Genomic DNA, 18,968 nt, shown 5'->3' with positions numbered 1-18,968 from the left:
AGCTCGGAGGCCAGTTCCCAGTGAGGAGACACGAGCCCCAGGACGACCTGTGTCTCACCACCTAGCCAGGGGCTAGGGAAGGATGCTCAACGGCACCAGCCCAAGGCAACCAGGAAAGCCTTAGAGACCAGCTCCTTACGGGGGAAGGACCCAACAGATGTGACCGCACGGGCCTTGGGCTCAGCCAGCTGCACAGGGGCCCAGGGCCATCCCACAGGGACACAAGCGCTCAACCAGACTGGGGCCCGTACAAGCTTTCTCCTTGTTTCACCATTAGGTGAACAGCCCCCTTCCCTCTCTTCCATTTTCTAGGACAGAACAGCTGGAAATAGGAGTGTGTCTGTACCAAAATCCTCTGGTAATAACCAGCAGCTGTCCAGAGCCTGAGGCTTTAAGAACTTAGGTGATCTCCAGGAGGAAAATGGTCTCAGATGTGTCTGGAATGTCCTGATCATGGGGTGGCCACCTTGCTGGCCAAGTGGAGCCCTTGGGGGCACTGCGGCCTCCTGTCCTCTCCCAGCAGCCTCTTTATTCCTTACCAGGATGGGAGCTAGAGGTGGTGGTACAGGACCACTCCATGGGGGGTGCTGTCCTCTGCCAAGCCTAAACCCTGTGGTAGGGCAGCCTCTCTGTCCCTTCTCTGGGTAGGGCCACTCTAGCCCCAGCATTCTGGAACCAATCCGGTCTTCAGCCTGATGGAGAGCAGGGAGCTGGAGACAAGACCCATACTCTGGCCCTAATGCTGGCAAAGCCCCACTTGGCACCTCCAGTCATGGTCCTGGGGCCTCCCTCGTCAGCTGCGTGACACACATGGCCCCCAGAGCACAGTGTCCCCGCAGACCAGCACCGACGGCAGTGGGAGCGGCAGCGGGACCCCTCTCGAGGGGAGCCAGGGAGTCAGGGGCTAGCGGGAAGGAGTAACAAGCAGGTGTTTTCCCAGAGAGGAGAGCTCCGTCCAGGGCACCTCTCCCAGAGCCCCAATCTGCTGCCCAGGCCTCAAAGGGCCAGGCGTTTGGGAGCAGCAGAGGGGCGAGACCAGGGCAAACAGACAGGCATCTCTGCCTGGGCCCAGACCCTCTGGCCATGGCACTCTGTTCATCTCCTGGGCCCTCCCCAACTCACCAAGACCATCTCCTCTCACTAAACTCGAGTCCTTCCCTGGTCTCTTCACGCCCAGAACCTTGGAGTTGGCCAGCACACCTAGGAAGGAACTCCAAAGGCTATCCCATCACGGCCTTCCCTGCCTACCCTGGCCCCAGTTGTCGGTGTGGACAGAGCTCTCCTTGAGGACAGTGTTTTACAGCCTTGCATGCAGGGCCTCCAGGCAGACTCGACACGCATGCCAGGCAGGGGAGGACCAAGGAGGACACCAGAGGCATCACGTATGGCCTAGAGGAGCCGCTTAGCTCCCAGAGGCTGTGCTGAGCCAGGGGATAGATGCAAGCCCAGAATCAGAGCACAGAAACAGACAATGTGGACAGAACCAGAGAGACGAAAGCTCTATGGGAAGCCTGCTCAGAGACAAGGAGATGGCAGCTAGGCTCCAGATTGGTGCTGGCTGAGTCATGTAACCACTGGGGCTGCTGGAGGGCTCTCAGGCGGGGAGTGCTAGGGGGACGGAAAGCGCTTACTCACCAAGGAGGGTGACTGGGGATGCAGGGACAGGTAGGGGCAGACTTGGGAATGGGGCCACGCAGCTCGTGTTCCCAGGGGGAGGCCTGGTAGTGTCCTCAGTTTACCCCCTCTTTGCAGCTCAGCCCACTGGGCCCTCGGCAACAGAGGGGGAGGGACATGGGACCAGCCAGGCCCCAGAGTTTGTTTTCACCCCACAGGACCCTCTGGAGGTCCAGGAACGAGGGCAGGATGCCTCTCTCCAGCACCCTTCCTTCTTAAGGCCCCACGGACTCATGAAGCTCTAGGCAATACTCCCTCCATAGCCCACGAAGTTCAGTGCATGCAGAGCTGGGCGCGGGCTCCACAGGTGCACCCTGCAGAGGCCTTGCAGGGCCAGACGCTGAGGGCTGGACAACTTTGCCCACATCAGAGGCTTGGGGGACAGAGGGGCCGAGTGTGGTCCTGAGCTCAGAACAAAAACAGCCTCTGTCTAAAAAGCTAGTCTGTCCCCTCCTTTCTGAGGAGGAGAAGGGAATGAGAAAAGGCAGATGCTGGGCTCTGGCTCCATCTTCCTGAGCCTCTTGGGGAGCTCTCGGAGGGGCAGTCCTATGGGACAAGCGGCCAGTGTAGAGACACTTCACATGCCTGTTTCCCTCTGTTTGGGAAGGAAGCGGAGAAGGCTGGGACAGAGAAAAGAAAGAAACAGAGAGATGGTAGAGCAGCAGACAGACAGACAGACAAGCCCTGGAAGAGATGGGAGCCCAGCACAGACAGCCTGTGGGTGCAGGGGTGGGGTCTACCTTGTACGCAACACGAGCAGGGCATTTCTTCCCCAGCCCCAGGGGTGGGGACATGTGTTTCAGCATCTCAAACATGTCATTGTAACTGATGCGCCCACTGGAGACCCGGCCCATAGGACAGAGGCAGAGTGGGGTCCACAGGAGGGGTCCACGGGAGGGGTACGGCAGGAGGGCGGGGGAGGAAGCAGACAAGAAAACAGAGCCAGTTAACCAGTGTCAGATTAAATGCCAGAAGTCAAAACAAGCAAAATGAGGGCTTTCTGTCAGGGGGGCTCAATCCCCTCCTAGCCCCCCAGCCTCACCTCCACACTCTGGCCCCACGCAGGGAGTGAGCAGGGGGCATCTGAGCTAGTGAACATGGAGAGATGAAAGAGGCCGCATCAAGGAGGCTTTGGGTTGTCAACTCTGATTTTATTCTTTCAGAAGCCATGGATAAAGCCAAATTGGAAAAGAGCTGCTTCACCATGCCAGCTGGAAGACAGCTGTCCAGTGACCAAAGAAGCTGGCTGGAGAACCACGGCAGAAACATTAGCTTTCCTTCATGCCTAATTTGCTTCCAAGTGAGCAAAGAGGCTTAAAAATTGGAGAAAAGCCTAAAAGCAGGCCAGAAAACTAGTGTGGGAGCCACACTGTTCTGCAGGGGGCCCCGAGGCCCTAGAGACAAAGTCCGTGGGGGCAAGCCCTGCTACAAGCCCAGAGATACCCAAGCCCTGTCCGGAGCAGGGCTGCTGCTGGATCAGAGCTGGGCAGGAAACTGCGGAGTTGGGGTCTCTGGGGTGGGATGTGGCTTGGTGCCACTCTCGCAGCCTCCTGACAGCACACCAGGAAGGGCTGGGACCAACGTATGGAACAAGGCTCTAGACCAAGGTAGGTGTTTAGGGTTGATGACTGTGACCTCCTTAGGCAGACTGGCCACCAGGATGGAAGCCTCACCTCCACCCCGGGACAGCTGCTTATGGGACCTGCTTGGGTTCCCAGAGATATGGTCAGGTTCAGGCCACCCAAGAGAGAGGAGCAACAGCCTTCTCCAGGCCAGTGGATCCACCCGAGATGGTCCTGGGTCTGGTCCTCCTCCCAAGACTCCTGGGCTCAGCCGAGCAGATCAGTCCAGAGGTGAAGCAGGAGGACCTGTCTTTGGGTCCCCACCGCCTTTGCCCTCTCCTCTGCAGGAATCTGAAACCCTGGGTTGCTGGGGCCACTGTTCCTGGTCTACTTGCGCCCATACCCCCATCTCTGGGGCCCTTGGCCTCTGGCCTGTGTGACCATAGGTCCACCCTCAAGAGTGCAGAGGCAAATCTGGGTGAGACGGCCACTTCCTCGGCACGGGTGGGACCTGGCCCCCTCCTCCCACCAGCGGCTGGTCCTTGTCCTCAGGGCCTAGCAGAAAGCTCTGTGGGCAGTTTCACAGAGCTGCCTGCCCCCAGCCAGCTGGAGGGTCAGGGAAACCAAACCATCCAGGGGCCTGGAGTGTGGGCAGGACAGGGCAGCCAGGAGCAAGAGGTGTCGTCACTTCTGCACCAGGCAGGGGGTGTGTGCTGTGTCTGCACTGCGGGCAGGGAAGAGTATGTAGGATGGAGGCTCTGAAGCAGCAGACCTTGTAGGCCAACATATGAGGGCAGTTCTTCCCTAAGCCAACGGGTGGCGCAACAAACTGCATGTACCCTCATAATGAATCTGGCAACGGGAAAGGAAATGTCACAGGTTATGGCAACGGAGGCATGAGAAGCCATCCCACCCGCCCAGCCTTGCGCTGCCTGGAGGTGGAGCCAGGGGAGGCTGGACAGGCAACGCCCAGCTGGGGGCCCAGGGGTGGACAGACGGAGTACCCAGGAGACACAGCAACCCGACAATCTCCAGAGCCCCCAGCAGGCAGGAGACACTCCATGCAGACAGTGTCGGGCCAGAGTGTCCACTTCATTCAGCACGCTGTTGGTTTGTCTACACCTGGGTCTCCTTCATCGGCTCTCTGACAGCCCCTTCCCTCACGCCCTCAGTGCCTGAGACCCCAGGGCCTCCTTGGTGAAGCCTCTCTCCACACCTGGCTCTCCTGACTATCCCCACCTCCCTGAACTCACCATGTCCTCCCCTGGAAACTGCAGGTCCAACTAAGGACCCCCTTGTCCCAGGGTGGGCACCCCGGCCAATGCCGTTGCTTCCCTTTCCTGCACCATGGCCCCGTCAAACTAGCTCCAAATTGTGTTGCATTTACTTCTGGAAAAGAGGGAATAAAGGGGAAGCCCCACTCTGGCCTCAGCCAAGTGCCTGCTAACCTCATGGACCCAAAGGATGCCTGGCAAAGCCCTAGTTCCTCCCAAGACCCCATTCGTCTCCTCTCTTCTGCTGTCAAAGCCCTCAGATGCCACAAGAGGACAAGCGCAGGCCTGATACTGTCACTCTGATTCAAAACTGCTCCTGCTGTCCGTGCAAAAAAGCCAAAGGCAGCTGTTTGATCCCAATGCCACAGCCTTTCTCAGCCCCTCGCAGCCACCCTTCTGGCACCTTTACAGCGTGTCCTCCCCTCCAGCCAGGCAGTCAGCTGCCCCTTCCCTCTGCCCCCACCCCTCCTCCACAGTCCATCCATCCTGCCCCTTCAGTTCAGCTCAGCTGCCACCTCCTCTGACTCACCAGCCTCTCCCGGCTCAGAGAGGCCCTGGCCTCACACTGCAGCTCCTCTGCCCACGGCCGGCTGGGCTGAGCAGAGCTGAGGGTGCAGGCCCCAGCGCATGGCCCAGGCTCAGGCTGCTTACTGGACAGATGGATGAGTGTGGGGATGAGCAGACTCATCACTCAGGGGGTGGTCCTGAGTCTCCGTCAGTCTCTGCACTTCACCACGAAGTGTGGAGGCAACAACACAAGGGAAGGTGGGGGAGGCGGCTCCAGAAGGCAATAACTCCATGTTCTCCTCTCCTTCCCACAGCACGCGTGTGCACCCATGCACGCACGTACATGCCCACACACACATTATGGAAGAGTATGGAACATGGGCGTGTACATGCCCGTGCCTTGCATTCACACACACATGTGCGCACACACACGCACGAAGACGCGCTGCCCTCACATGTGTGCAAGAACACGTATACACAGGTATGTGCCTGCCCACACATAAACACGCTCACACACACTCTGGTGTACACAGATCTGTGCACAGAGAACACACATGCACATGCTTGTGCGCACACACGTAGTATACACACAAACACACAAAAGCTGAGAAATTTTCATAAAGTTCGCTTTTGTTTCAGGCTCCCCAAGAATAAGGAGACAGCAGATGGTCCCTGGGAAATAAAGATGGTCAGGGCCCTGCATCGGTCAGAGAGGCTAATGGCAGCCTCAAAGCATGCCCAGATGAGGGGTCCACACCTGGTCTGCTTAGCCGTCTCCACCCAGCCTTCTGCCGCCCTTAGCCGCTCACCAGAGCAGCAGGTCTGAGATTCAGCTGCAGGCCATGCCCATGCGTCTTCCGGACCACAGATCACGTGTTATCTTGCACGGCACTGTGCTCTGCGGTGAGCCTTCCATGCTGTTCCCTACTCTTCCACAAGCTCTTCACCACACTCCTGAGTGCCCATGTCTTCCCGAGGCCCCAGGTCTAGCACTCTGGGTTTGGGAAACAGTCAGCATCTCTGTGCACAGTCACAAAGCTGCAGCCTGGCCCAGGTCCACTTCTTGTGTGTCTTGGATCAGTTTTGGGCTGTTGGGGAGGTACTGGGTCTACAGTCCACAAAGATCTGAGGGACGTCACTCCCCTCTGGCAGACCTGCACTGACCTCCCTTTGCCTGTTAGTCCAAGTCACATTCTACACAAGCTCTCTGCTTTCTACAACACAAACCTCCTCTGGGAAGAAATATGCCCAGAGACAGCAGCGTCTCTTTTGACCACAGTCAGGAGGATCCTCCTGGAATGAGTCTCAGTCCTGCCTCAGCTGGACTCTCTCCTGCCCTTTGCCTGACAAGGACCAGGTCTCAGGTGTGACCAGTCTCCCCTTCAGTCTGACTGGGCCTTCCTGACCAGACAGCCCAGGGATACGCCTGAGCCTGTGAACTCCAGCACGTGCTGTAGGCAAATGTGCTAAAAACAACAGGACTCTCTGAGACCATGAAAAGCCACATACAGCACGAGACACAAACACCAGGCAGGTCTGCTCTGCGCTGTGTGAAAACTGTAAATTCTCCACTGCAGCGAAAAACACTCAGAGATGCTCTAGGCCCAGAAGAGCCCCAGGGCCCTGGTGCTGCCCAGGTTGGGAAGGGCCTCACACAGCACCTTCTGTGTCCTCACTGTGATGGGGTGGGAAGTCTGAGAAGACTGGATAAGAAGCAGGTACAGGAGCCCAGCCAAGCTCCCAGCCCTTTGGGGGTCTGGAGGATCAGAAAGCTCCTTAGTGTTCCCCTTGTTGAGCTTGGATTCAGAGTCCCAGGGTCCTCTACCACACAAGGGGTGACCGAACGCAGAGTCGTGCAACAGGGACGCAGGCAGGCCGGGGCGCCCGCAAGAAAGAAGGGGAAGCACATCCCGTGTTTTGCTGCAGAGGGCATGTCCTCAGTGACTCTTCACATCACGGCTCTGGAGGGTGCCTGAATGAATGAGCAAGGGAACGAGTACTCGACAAAGGACAGACAAATGAGCAAGGGGATGAACTCAACAAAGGGACAGACAAATGGGCAGATGGAGGACCCGCACTGCTGTGCTGGGTCCGAGGACAAAACATCACAGGTGTGCAGGACTCCCTCAAGAAACACACAGTCGCCACTGCCTTCTGACCCAATCACTCTCTTCAGGAGAACCTTGCTTTGTCTGGAAGCATTTGGCCCTCACTTATGAAACAGCAACCCATTAACAGCTTTGCATCATGACCAAAGAGCCTCAAACACACTAGACCTTTTCTGGCACTTCATCTGATTTCAATAAAAGTTTACCGAAAACCCTCTATTCACAGCCTGGGCTGGTGACAGAGAGGCGCACTGGATCTTGTCCTCCGGAAGGCAGCAGGCAGACGGGCCCTGAGCCCATGGAGGGAGAGAACTAAGGCCTCATGTTGTTTCTGGCCACAGAGGCCTCAGAGCTATGAGAGGGTGATGCCCTGTGACCTCTCACAACCCAGATGTGACATGCCTTGTGAGAAGACAGTAAGCTCCTGCCCAATAGGAACCTGAGTGTCATGACCCCCTGAAGACCTTCCATGACCCCCAGGCAACCTCCTAAGGGCTGGACTGCAGGCCTGAGAAGAGGATTTCTCAGCCCAGGGAGCTGTACACAAGGGCATAGGGAGCTAGCGTGAGTGTACCTCCCAGGAGGAAGCTGGATGGAATCCCAACCCCCAACCAAAACCCAAAGGGGGTCGCTCACTCGAAACATGCCTGTAGCCACCCGGCCCTGTGCTGAGACCTGCGGGTGGTGTGTACCAACCCTGAGGGCCACGCAGCAGAGGGGCTCACTCACCACGCAGCCGGGTCGTACTCAGCCCAGACCCGGATGAATTCGTCCAGGTGGTGAGGCCCTAGGATGGAAGAGTCCCGCGTAAGGTACTCAAAATTGTCCATGATCACAGCCACAAAGAGGTTCAACATCTGTAGGACAGGAAGGAAAAGAGGTGACATCCAGAAAGCTCAGCCTGCCCACTGCCCTCCCCATCCCCTGCAGCAGAAGTCTCTGTGTGAGGCAGTTAGGGCAGCAGAGGTCACTGACTCAGGCAGAGCCTGCCCCACCTGCTCCCCGCATGACCTCTCAGAGGGCTTCCCAGGCCCCCTGCACATCGCCACCACCAACAGCAGCATCCTTCCCTGGCTCCAGGTCCCACAGGCCAACCCTAGCCCAGGATCTGGTCCTCTGAAGGCTTCAGTCTCTACATCTGCACCATCCTCACTCAGGCCCATCAACTCCTGCCCACCATCTGTCCTGCCATCTGGGTTAATCTTCCCCATTGTGAGGCCCCCAGCTTTCCCCTTCTCACCTAAGCCTTCAAGGAAAGTGGCGACTTTGGACTTAGTAACTTGAGCTCTAGAGACCTAAAACTCAGGCATTTTCTTTTGTTCTTTTAAACTGAGTTGAAATTCACTTAACATACAAGTAATTCTATAATTCAGTGGCATCTAGCGTATGCACAACTGTGAACCACCACTTCCCTAGTGTCAAATCTTCTTCATACTCCTGAAGAATACATGATACTAAGTAATCATTCCTTATACCTCTGTCCTCCCATTCCCTGGAAACCACCAATTTCCTTTCTGTACCTAGAAAGGTATCTATTTGGGGTATTTCAAACAAAAGGGTCCATATAACGTATGGCCTTTGTGTCAGGCTTCTGTCACTTGGTGTGATGTTTCCGAAGTTCATCCTTACCGAGCATTTGTCAGAACTGCATTCTTGTTTATGGCTGAGTAGCATTCCTTTGCAGGTCTGTACCACAACTTGTTTATGACAAAGGTGGTAGATGACGCCACTCTCATGGCAGAAAGTGAAGAAGAACTAAACAGCCTCTTGGTGAAAGTGAAAGAGGAGACTGAAAAAGCTGGCTTAAAACTCAGCATTCACAAAACGAAGATCATGGCATCTGGTCCCATCACTTCATGGCAAATAGATGGGGAAACAATGGAAACAGTGACAGACTTTATTTTGGAGGGCTCCAAAATCACTGCAGATGGTGATTGCACCAATGAAATTAAAAGACACTTGTTCCTTAGAAGAAAAGCTATGACCAGCCTAGACAGCATATTAAAAAGCAGAGACATTACTTTGCCAACAAAGGTCCCTCTAGTCAAAGCTATGGTTTTTCCAGTAGTCATGCCTTGATGTGAGAGTTGGACCATAAAGAAAGCTGAGCACTGAAGAATTGATGCTTTTGAACTGTGGTGTTGGAGAAAACTCTTGAGAGTCCCTTGGACAGCAAGGAAATCAAACCAGTCAATCGTAAAGGAGATCAACACTGAATATTCATTAGGATGACTGATGCTGAAACTGAAACTCCAATACTTTGGCCACCTGATGCGAAGAACTGACTCATTGGAAAAGTCCCTGATGCTGTGAAAGATTGAAGGCGGGAGTAGAAGGGGACGACAGAGGATGAGATAATAGGATGGCATCACCAACTCAATGGACATGAGTTTGAACAAGCTCCGGGAGTTGGTGATGGACAGGCAGGCCTGGCGTGCTGCAGTCCATGGGGTCACAATGAGCTGGATGTGACTGAGAGACTCAACTGAAGCACAATTTGTTTATCCATTCATCTACTGATGGACATTCGGGCTGCGCCCAGTAGAATTGTTGAATCATACTATAATTGTACATTTATTATTTTAAGGACTCACCATACAGTTTTCCATGGTGGCTTTACCATTTTACATTTCCATGTGCAGTGCACAAGGGTGTCAATTTCTCCATATCCTCACAAAACTTGTTATTTTGTCTTGTTTTTTTCAAATAGCAATACTAATAGGTATGAAGTGGTATCTCATGGGTTCTGACTTGCTTTTCCCTAATGACTACTGATGTTGAGAATATTTCTATGTACTTATTGGCCATTTGTACAGTTTTGTTTTTTTTTTAGAGAGAAATGTCTCTTTAGGTACTTTGTCCATTTTTATATGGTTATCTTTTATTGTTGAGATGCAGGAGCTCTTTATATATTTTGGATATTAACCCCTTATCATATACACTATTTGCAAAACTTTTCTCCCATTCCTTGGGTTGCCTTTTCACTTTGTATAATAGCGTCTTCTGATGCACAAAAGTTTCAAATTTTGAATAGTCCATTTTTTCCTTTTCTTACTCAGGATTATGGTGACAAATCTAAGAATCCTTTGCCAAATCTGAGGTTATGAATCTGAGACTACAATGTTTTCTTCTAAGAGTTTTATAGTTTAAGCTCTTGTCTTCAGGTCTTTATCAATTTTGAGGTAATTTCTTTCCTTTTCTTCTTTCTTTTTTTCGGCCATGCCCCATAGCATATGGATCCTATTTCCCCAACTGGGGATCAAACGTGCACCCCCTGCAGTGCAAGTGTGGAGTGTTAACCAGGGAAGTCTCAAGCTAATTTTTACATATGGTGTAAGGTCAACTTCATTTTTCTTTGCATGTGGGTATCCACCACCATTTGTTGAAAGGTTTATCTTTCCTAACTAAATGGTTTCAGCAGCCTTGTTAGAAATCTTTTGACCATGTATATGAGGATTTATTTCTAGTCTCCATGTTGATGGAGACTTCAGTGTATATGTTTGGATTTATGCCAGTATAATACTGTTTTGATTTACTGAAGTTTTGGCGTCAATTTTTAAATCACAAAGTATGAGGCCTCCTATCTTGTCATTGGGTTTTTTTGTATTTAATTTTAAAAAGATTTTCTTAAAGTATAGTTGATTTATGCTAAGTGTACAACCTGGGAGATTGTTAGAACTCAGACTCTTGGGCCCCTCTCCCAAAGATTCCAGTACGGTAAGTCTTAGAAGGGACCCAGGAATCTGAATTTCTAACAAGTGCTCAGGTGATGCTTAAGTCACGGGTCTCTGGACCACACAGGGACCTCGAGGGTATCATCCAGCCTGACTGATACACCAAACACTAAAGACAGCGAACTTACATCTCCAACCAGAGGCCCCCCCGCCGCGCCTCCACTCCCTCCCCGCCTGCCACACCTGCAGCTCCCCAGCCTTCCGACGGGGGGGAGTATCATTCACTGCCTCACCCCAGCAAGCCCCAGAACACAGCTATCTCTCCCCTCTTTCTCTCATGCCCATGTTCAGTCACCAGTCACGTAGGCTCTGCCTGTACTGGGCAGCCCCCGTCACACAGCTTCCTCCTCACCCTCCCTTCTCCAACTGTCACTTCCAATCAGCTCCTGGCCGCACACAGCCTCTCCTGACCAGAAACCAGAGTGAGGTTTTAAGATGTCAAGCAGATGATGTCATTGTGCATCGTCTCCCAGAGGCTTCTGCTGACTCATAATAAAATCCACTCACTGCAACGTGGCCGCTGACACCTCCAGCCTGACCGCATGAGTTTCCTGAACCGCATCAGGCACAGGCAGGCTGGCTGGAGTGCTGGCGCTTGTATCTTGCCACCACGGTGCAAGTCCTTCTAGCTGAGAACTGAGGGATAGTGCCCCACAGAAATGCAAGACCCTTTCCACGGAAGTAAAGGCAGGCCCACAGGAGCTCATTACTCAGTGGGTCCTTTCAGGATTAACGTGGTCCTCATCTCCAGGGAAACAAGGACCATCAACATGGAATCAGCTTTCATGCATCATGGGTCAAAATCAAATGTCAGCAAGAGAGCAGGGGGACTCAGGTTGGTCTGAGACAGGCAGATGTGGCAATGGGGTGTGCACAGGGTCCAGGACTCACCAGAAAGGAGCAAAGGAAGATGAAGGAGACAAAGTAGAAGTAGGCGAAGTCACTCCCACACTCCGTGGCATTGGCGAGCTCGTCACAGGCCCGACTGCTGAGGCAGGACAGCATGATCTCATGCCAGGCCTCCCCGGTGGCACTCCTGAGAGGAGGGCAGAGCGTGAGGCCAGGAGAGAAGGCCCAGGACTGGCCGGGAAGGAAGCCCAGGAATTAAGGAGAACTGCGTTCCCTCCCACAGGGATCCTGCACAGGTGTTAGGTCTGGGTAACAGATGCTGATTCTTAAAAAGAAACCTCTGGCATTAGATTTTCAAGTTGATGCTAAGTGGGAAAGCACGTGTTACAGGAAAGCAATCACAGCACCGAAGTCAGCACCATGGTGAGCTCCCTCCGTGGCCTCTGATCTCCTCCCCAGCGTGTGCCACCTAGTCCTCCTGGATTCAGGACACAGTGACTCCATCCTTCCCAGTGCTCAGGCCAAAGACTTGGGAGTCATCCTTGCCTTCTCTCTCTCACCACATCTTGACCTGCCTTCAAAACCAGCCAGGCTCTTACTACCCCACCTCCGTGGGCTGAGCAACAACCGCTTCTGAGCTGCAGCAAGAGCTCCTTAACTGGATGTTCCCCCACCCAGTAGCCCAGATCAGATCAGAGACCTCCCCAGTGACCCCTACATGACTGCCCAGAGCTCTGTGGGTCTGCAGCTGCCTCATCCCCTACCACGGTCCCCATTCACTCTACTGCAGCCACCCCTGCCTCTACTGTTTCTGGAGCACATCAGGAACCCTCGAGCCTGAGCAGCTACTGCAGAAGCCCGCCTGTGTGGCCCTCCACTCCTGTGCATGAAGCCAGCACAGGGGCCAGATGTGCATCAGACTTGCAGGTGGCCCAGAATGCCGCTGTGTGGTCAGTCCTGGGCAGAAGCTGGGTCCACTCCCCGCTGACAATGGCCGTTCAGCCTGTGCCAAGCCTGAAGGATGAGGTGCCCATGTGATGAGGAAGGAACAGAGGTCTTTGAGATCAAAGGTTTAAAATCAAAGCTGGCTTCATATATCTTGTGACACGGAGCAGGATATTAATAAACAAAGAAATAAAGTGCATGTAAGAGCTAAAGTCCGGAGACATGACACTACTCGGGGAAGTGTCAGCCTAAGGATCCTGTTTATCTGATGCAAAGAGTAAGTCAGAAATTCTCTCCAGGCAGCTCAGTGAAGCAGGCCTAGGCTGAGCTCACCCTCCAAAAAATGAACTCCCACACCCCGCCAAATACATCTGCTTAGGGTCAGCTGAGCTGGGTGTCCCCAAAAGTGGACATAGCAGGGAAACCTCAGGAAGGAGCCCAAGGTGGGATCTGCTGTTTATTTATTAATTAAATATTAATTTATTATGAGGCCCCTCATCATAAATTATTAGAGAGACCACATTCCCCCCCTCCCTGAGGATCACAGTGAATGAAGGAGACACATTCAACCCTTTGGGCTCTACCCACGTGTGCCTTCTTACATCAGGGTGGTGGACAGCCACAGTCCACGTGTGTCCACGCCTGAGAGCAATGGCTGGGGAGCCATCCCCCATACACCTTTGCAGGGAGGCCTCTGAGCTGACACAAGTCACTGCTCCTCAAGGGCCTGCCCTGGTGCACCCCTTGACTGCACCCTGGAGCGGTGGGAACTGAAGCCGCCGCGAGCAACAGAGGCGGGTGGAGCTGCCCTCAGACCCACACGTCTGGCCGGTTGGTCCCTTGGGCCACTGAGCGGGTGCACCCTGTCAATAGCAGCTCTCTGCTGCCCGCTTTTCCTGATCCCAGAGATCCCTGAAATCACTAAGGCAGGCTGATGGGAAGCTTGGGGCTGGCACACCAAGAAAGGCTCTTTTGACACCTGTGCTTCAAGACCTCACTGAGCAGCAGAGGCAAGGTAGGCAAGCCAGCCCGGCCCAGGGGTCTCAGACTGACGCCTCGGGGGCCTCCCGTCAGGCCCAGGAGCCATTAAGGAAGAACAAGCAGAAAGGGAGGAGAACCTGGAAAGGTCCACCATAGAGAAGCCAGTATGACGAGGAGTGGAGGGTGGGTCCATCTTGAATGAAGGGGTCCCTGAGCCTGGACCTACCTCTATACAGCACACTGAGGAGCAGCCTCTGACTCTGGACCCACCTGCACCTCCCACCACGCACCTGAAGAGCAGCATCAAGGCCTGAAGGAACGTCCGGAAGTTGTTGTGCCGGTTGATGCTGGTGTCGTCATCCAGAGCGATGTTTCCAAACACCTGCAGAGAAGGCAGACAGCGCTGCAGACCAGTGCCGCCGGGTGCGCAGGAGCCGTGCCCAGGCAAGAGACTGTGGGTGCGCGTGTGGGGGCCGCACGGCCAGGACTGCCCTCACCCAGAGACCCTGGCCAGAGCTGCCGGTGCTGCTGCTGGGGCTAGAGGGTCAGGGTGTCTGGCTCCAGCGGCATCTGTGCATTTATTTCCAGGGAAGAGAAAACCTCCGGCAAGTCTAACATGTCACTGTCCCACAGCCCAGTTTGCACAGGTTCTGGCTCTGAGCCTGTCCAGGATCAAACAGCATAACCAGTAAAAAGTGGGGCCCAGAGCTAAATTTAGGTGGGCTCTGCTAGACAAAAGGAGGGAATCATTTTAAAATTCACTCTCTCATCAATGACCCCAAAACAGTAATTATACTGATATTCTGATAGATCACTTGAACGTTTTTTTTAACATTTTTGTGCAAACACCACAATGGGCTTTGTACGCATTTTAATTTCTTTCTTTCAGGGTTAGAAATGCAAATAAGCCCCTCACTCTAAGTAGCTTAAAATCTGGAATCCAGCTGAAAATTTATGAATTATCATATATCCATCAAAAACAAAGATCACTGGGCTATGTTTTTGTATGTCCATAGACCAAAGCACAAAAAACATGTATTTGTTTTAAATAACATCAGATCTCAGTAAATTTCAAGCAAGAGAATTTTCAATCCCTGAAACTAGAGTTTAAAAATCAGTTTTCAGCTAACCTTTTAGACACTGTCTCCTCCCACCACAAATTAACATTTGAGACCACCTCCCATCCCTACAGCCTTCAGAAGTGCTCCTGGGCGAAAGGCATGACCAGCTGCTGCAGCACAGGCCACCTGGGCCATGCGGATGTGCTCAAACACTCCACACTGTGCGGGCCCAGCATCCAAGCAACCGTGCCCACCGGTGCCCTGACACAGACCAGCAGGATTCCACACAAGAGGAGGGCCGCACATCTGCCCACAAGGGGTGGCAATGCCCGGCCTCAGCTACAGAACAGTCTTTCTAAGAATTAAGTTCATAAAGTGCTTAGACTGGCACCTGGCTCATAGAAACACTGCTGAGTGCCAACCAGTCCCTGCTGTCATGCGACGGCCCCGCACACACCCACCTGCATGCCGATGATGGCGTAGATGAAGAACAGCATGGCGATGAGCAGGCACACATAGGGCAGGGCCTGCAGAGACACGGGGAGGCGGCTCAGCGCCCGGAGGGCCACGCTCAGCGCCAGGAGGGCCACCGCCCCCTGCCTGCGCCGCACCCAGAGAGTGGGCGCTGGCTGCGTCTCCCGGCAGTGCCAGCCTTAGCTGACCTCAGACCCAGCCCCACTGACCACCAAGCCCCTTCACCACGTGCCCATCATCTTCATTCACAAACCAAGTCATAAAAGCCACTTCAGCCCTTTGTGAGCATAAACAAGATACTCTCTGTAAAACTCAAAGTGTCCTTACAAACTCACAGGAACAACGGGGGCCATGGCAGGGGTGGGCACCCACCCTGGTCTTTCCAAGGAGCCTGGGCGGTGGGGCAGAAGCTCCCCCACCAGCACAACGAGGGAGAGGTCAGGCCCTGCCTGGCCACGCCCAGCCTCACCTTGAAGGACTGGACGAAGGTCCACAGCAGGATGCGGATGGTGTAGCCTTGGCGGAGCAGCTTGATGAGTCGGGCAGCACGGAAGAGGCGGAGGAAGCTGAGGTTGATGAAGTTGTTCTGCAGGGAAAAGAGGTTGTGCTCTGACCTTCAGAAACCAGCCTCCCACAGGCACAGGGAGGCTGCTCCCCACCCACCTCCCCAAGTCACTGTGTCCCGAAGAAAAGCAGGTGAAGAGAGAGACTGAAACAAAAAGTCACTGCTTCACAGTCTAAGCAGCAATCAGCCACCAGAAAATCTTCCAGAAGTAAAGCTTGTCATTGCAAACAACTTCTCATGCAGCAAATCAGAGACACTCCCTCCACAGGGAGGGACAGATGAGTCCTGTGAAGCAGCTCCCTGCTGCCAGGTGGAATGGGAGGCCGCCCGCAGCCAGGCCTCCAACACTGACCGCCTCTCAGGACACTGCTGAGCAGCCCAGGGGCTGGGCGGGGTTGCCTCTCCTCAGACTCGAGGGCCATGCCCTTGTCTCCCACACCAGCAAGGCCCTGCCACCTGGGGCCAGCAGAGGGGCGGACACATCCTCTGGGGCCAGGCAGGGACCTGCACACAAGTCCTGGCAGGAGCTGTAGGTTAGCCCCCTCCGTAGCCCCCAGACCGGTCTCTGCTCCAGAGAACCCGAGATGTCTCACAGCACGCCCTCATCCAGAGGGTCTAAAGTCAAGCACAGAGCAAACCGATGATCTCTGGACTCCACAGACGGCCCGGGAGTAACGCTTCCACCCTGGCTCAAGGGCACCTGAATCCCTGGCACATCCCTTTCAGGGGGCCCGGCTCTGGGCAGTGTCCCTGAGTAGAAAGGGGTGCTCATGGGCACCGGGGGCTTCTTGCCCTGCCTGCTTAGAGACCAGGTGCCCTCTTCTGCCCACCCACACGCAGCCTGAGAGCAGCTTCCTCACACTTTGCTGTTTTAAAATATGCAAGCAGCTCAGGCTAGATACATTGTGTTGCCAGATTCAGTGGTCAGACACAGAGAAAAGAGAGCAGGTGTCGAATGAGGCAGCAGCAGCGGCGAGCGCGTGCGGGAGGTGGCAGGGTCTGGGAGGAACGGCGTCCCACTCCAGGGCTGCCCATCTGGTCTTGGCTGGGAAGAGGTGTCTGTCGGGGGACAGGCCTCACTGCACCCCTTGCTTGCCTCATCTCAGGGGCTGGCTTCTTTACTTCCACCTGGGACTCTGGACTGTCTGCTGCTGAGGAACATAAGCTACCCCAGGGGGTGGTGCAAGTTTTAGACAATTCCACAGGGGGACAGGGCAGTTGACAGGCACAGAAGGGCTGACTGTGGTCCAGATCAGCAAGAAGGCAGAGTGGACCTCGGGACATGATCCTGAAGGGTGTTCTCATTTGCCTGCAGCTCCCTCACTAGCTCATGCTGGGGAAAGAGACCCTCAGGGCAGACAGGGTAGATGAGACACATCCACACTCTCTATCTGAGTCCCCTGGGCCTTGAGGACTCTCAGGTGAGCCAGTGATCTCAGAAGGTTGGAAGGGGCACTGTTCAGGGTGTCAGGGAGCCCTTTGTACAGGACAATGAAGCACAGCAAGGGCAAGGGGCTGCCTCCTCGGGCTTCTTCATTTTGAAACCACCTGCGCATGTGGACCTGGAGGGGCCAGGACAAAAGCAATTTGCTCAGGCAATTGGCACAGACAAGATGATTTCCTGAAAATACTGGGAGGAAATCGTCTTCTGGGTAATAAAGAAGGGACGGATACCAGAGCAGAGAGAGGAAGGTGCTGTCCATTCAAATCCCTGGACACAGAGCTCAGCCACGTAACACTTCCCATTGACACCCAGGCCCCACCCATCCTCCCAGACTTTCTCCTCAGGGCTCCAGTGGGCACCTAGGAGAGGGTGGGGGTGCCAACAGACAGACAGCCCTAGAGAGTCATGAAGGAGGATGGTGAGGCAGCTACAGATGCCGCAAGCAGTGTGATGGCCTGAGCGCATCATGGCTGCACCCAGGGCACAAGCTGCCAGACACCACCAAGCGGGCCGCATGCTGGACAGTGGGGGCAGCAAGCACATGGCGGCCTCCCCATGGCTGAGCACGGCCACCCCTGGCCTCAGCCAATCCCCTGGAGGTGGACACAACCTTCCCCATCCCCCAGAGTCCACGGTTTCTGCTGTACCCTGGAGTAGACACAGCTACTTTCAAGTCAGGGCCCCCCTTATCACCCCTGCCTCTGAGCCAGAAAGGTCAACACTGCACCCCTCAACGCAGCAGCTGCTTTAAACTGAGGGGACACTGGTCCCCAGCTCCACTGAGCGCCTGCTTCCTCCTCCCCACGATGGTGGTGTTAGGACATCATGCCTGGGGGTGAGGAATCATTGAGAAAACTGAGATGGGAGCCACAAAGGCAAGTGGACCCCAGGCCAAGGCCCTCACCTCCTGTGTCCAAGCACATTATTGTGTCTGGGCAGACTCACAGCAGAATGAGGGGCTCCCCCTCAGACTGTGCACACGTGCCGGGGGCCCCACATGTGCTGGGGAGGAGGTGCAGCCGCACGGGGAACAAGCTGCTTTCCTACTCAGCTTCATTCTCAAGGGGACTGATGATGGGGGAGACAGGAGGAGAGACAGAGAGAAAAGGAGTAAGCCCGAGGGGCCTGCTCGGGGACGGCAGGAAGGGCTGAGCGGAGGCCTGACGACACCAGCAGAGCCTGTGCTAAAGATGCAGCCTGGTACTTCTGCGGCTTAAATGTTTTTTTCTCAAAACTCAAGCTTTTCTGCTCTGATTGTGAAACACTTTACCACATTCACCTTCTGTTCAGGAATCTGAAATATTTGCTCTTTGCATGAACTTCCAGCCGAGGCCTCGGCTCAGTCTGCTCCAGCGTCCCCACTCTCCCTCAGATTTTCCTCAGACCCGGAAGGAGGCCCTGTCCACACCACTTACATGGGCTCCACACAAGCTCGCTGACCAGGGCACACGGGAATCCATGGTGCTGGATGGAGGCCCAGCTCTCTGCTGCCCCCTGGGGCAAAGGCCCTCTTCCTACTCAGTCAGGACAATCCCCCAAGGCTAGTGCCCCCCAGCCAGGCCTCCACATAAGGTCTGTCCAGGAAGGACCCAACAGGAGACTTCGTCAGAGGTGGACCCAAGCCCACTTGGTCTGCTGGCCAACAGAGGTAGAGCAGAAGGGAGATGACTATGCAGCAGAAACCGTGGACTTTACAGGGAGCAGGTCCAACCTCGCATCCAGCAACTCCCCCCAATTCTGACTCAGTCTTGACACTTACCTGCCTCTCACTCAGAAGCCCCTATCTCCTC

General features: G+C 54.6%; 1 protein-coding gene across 2 annotated transcripts in view; it reads right to left on the bottom strand.

The window, feature by feature from the left end:
• The window catches only part of CACNA1B (calcium voltage-gated channel subunit alpha1 B), a 210,061-nt gene that overhangs the window by 12,239 nt on the left and 178,854 nt on the right, over positions 1–18,968 (bottom strand). For both annotated transcript variants that reach the window (XM_055541721.1, XM_055541722.1), the window contains exons 33-38: positions 15,639–15,755; positions 15,157–15,222; positions 13,925–14,016; positions 11,751–11,895; positions 7,855–7,982; positions 2,415–2,511 (exon numbers count right to left, since the gene is read on the bottom strand). In XM_055541721.1, the coding sequence (XP_055397696.1) occupies positions 2,415–2,511; positions 7,855–7,982; positions 11,751–11,895; positions 13,925–14,016; positions 15,157–15,222; positions 15,639–15,755 (645 nt within the window). The remainder of the gene's footprint in view (positions 1–2,414; positions 2,512–7,854; positions 7,983–11,750; positions 11,896–13,924; positions 14,017–15,156; positions 15,223–15,638; positions 15,756–18,968) is intronic.

The sequence above is a fragment of the Bubalus kerabau genome, chromosome 11 (genome assembly GCF_029407905.1).
Source record: "Bubalus kerabau isolate K-KA32 ecotype Philippines breed swamp buffalo chromosome 11, PCC_UOA_SB_1v2, whole genome shotgun sequence".
Taxonomy (NCBI): domain Eukaryota; kingdom Metazoa; phylum Chordata; class Mammalia; order Artiodactyla; family Bovidae; genus Bubalus; species Bubalus kerabau.
This window is presented reverse-complemented; position numbering and strand designations above follow the sequence as displayed.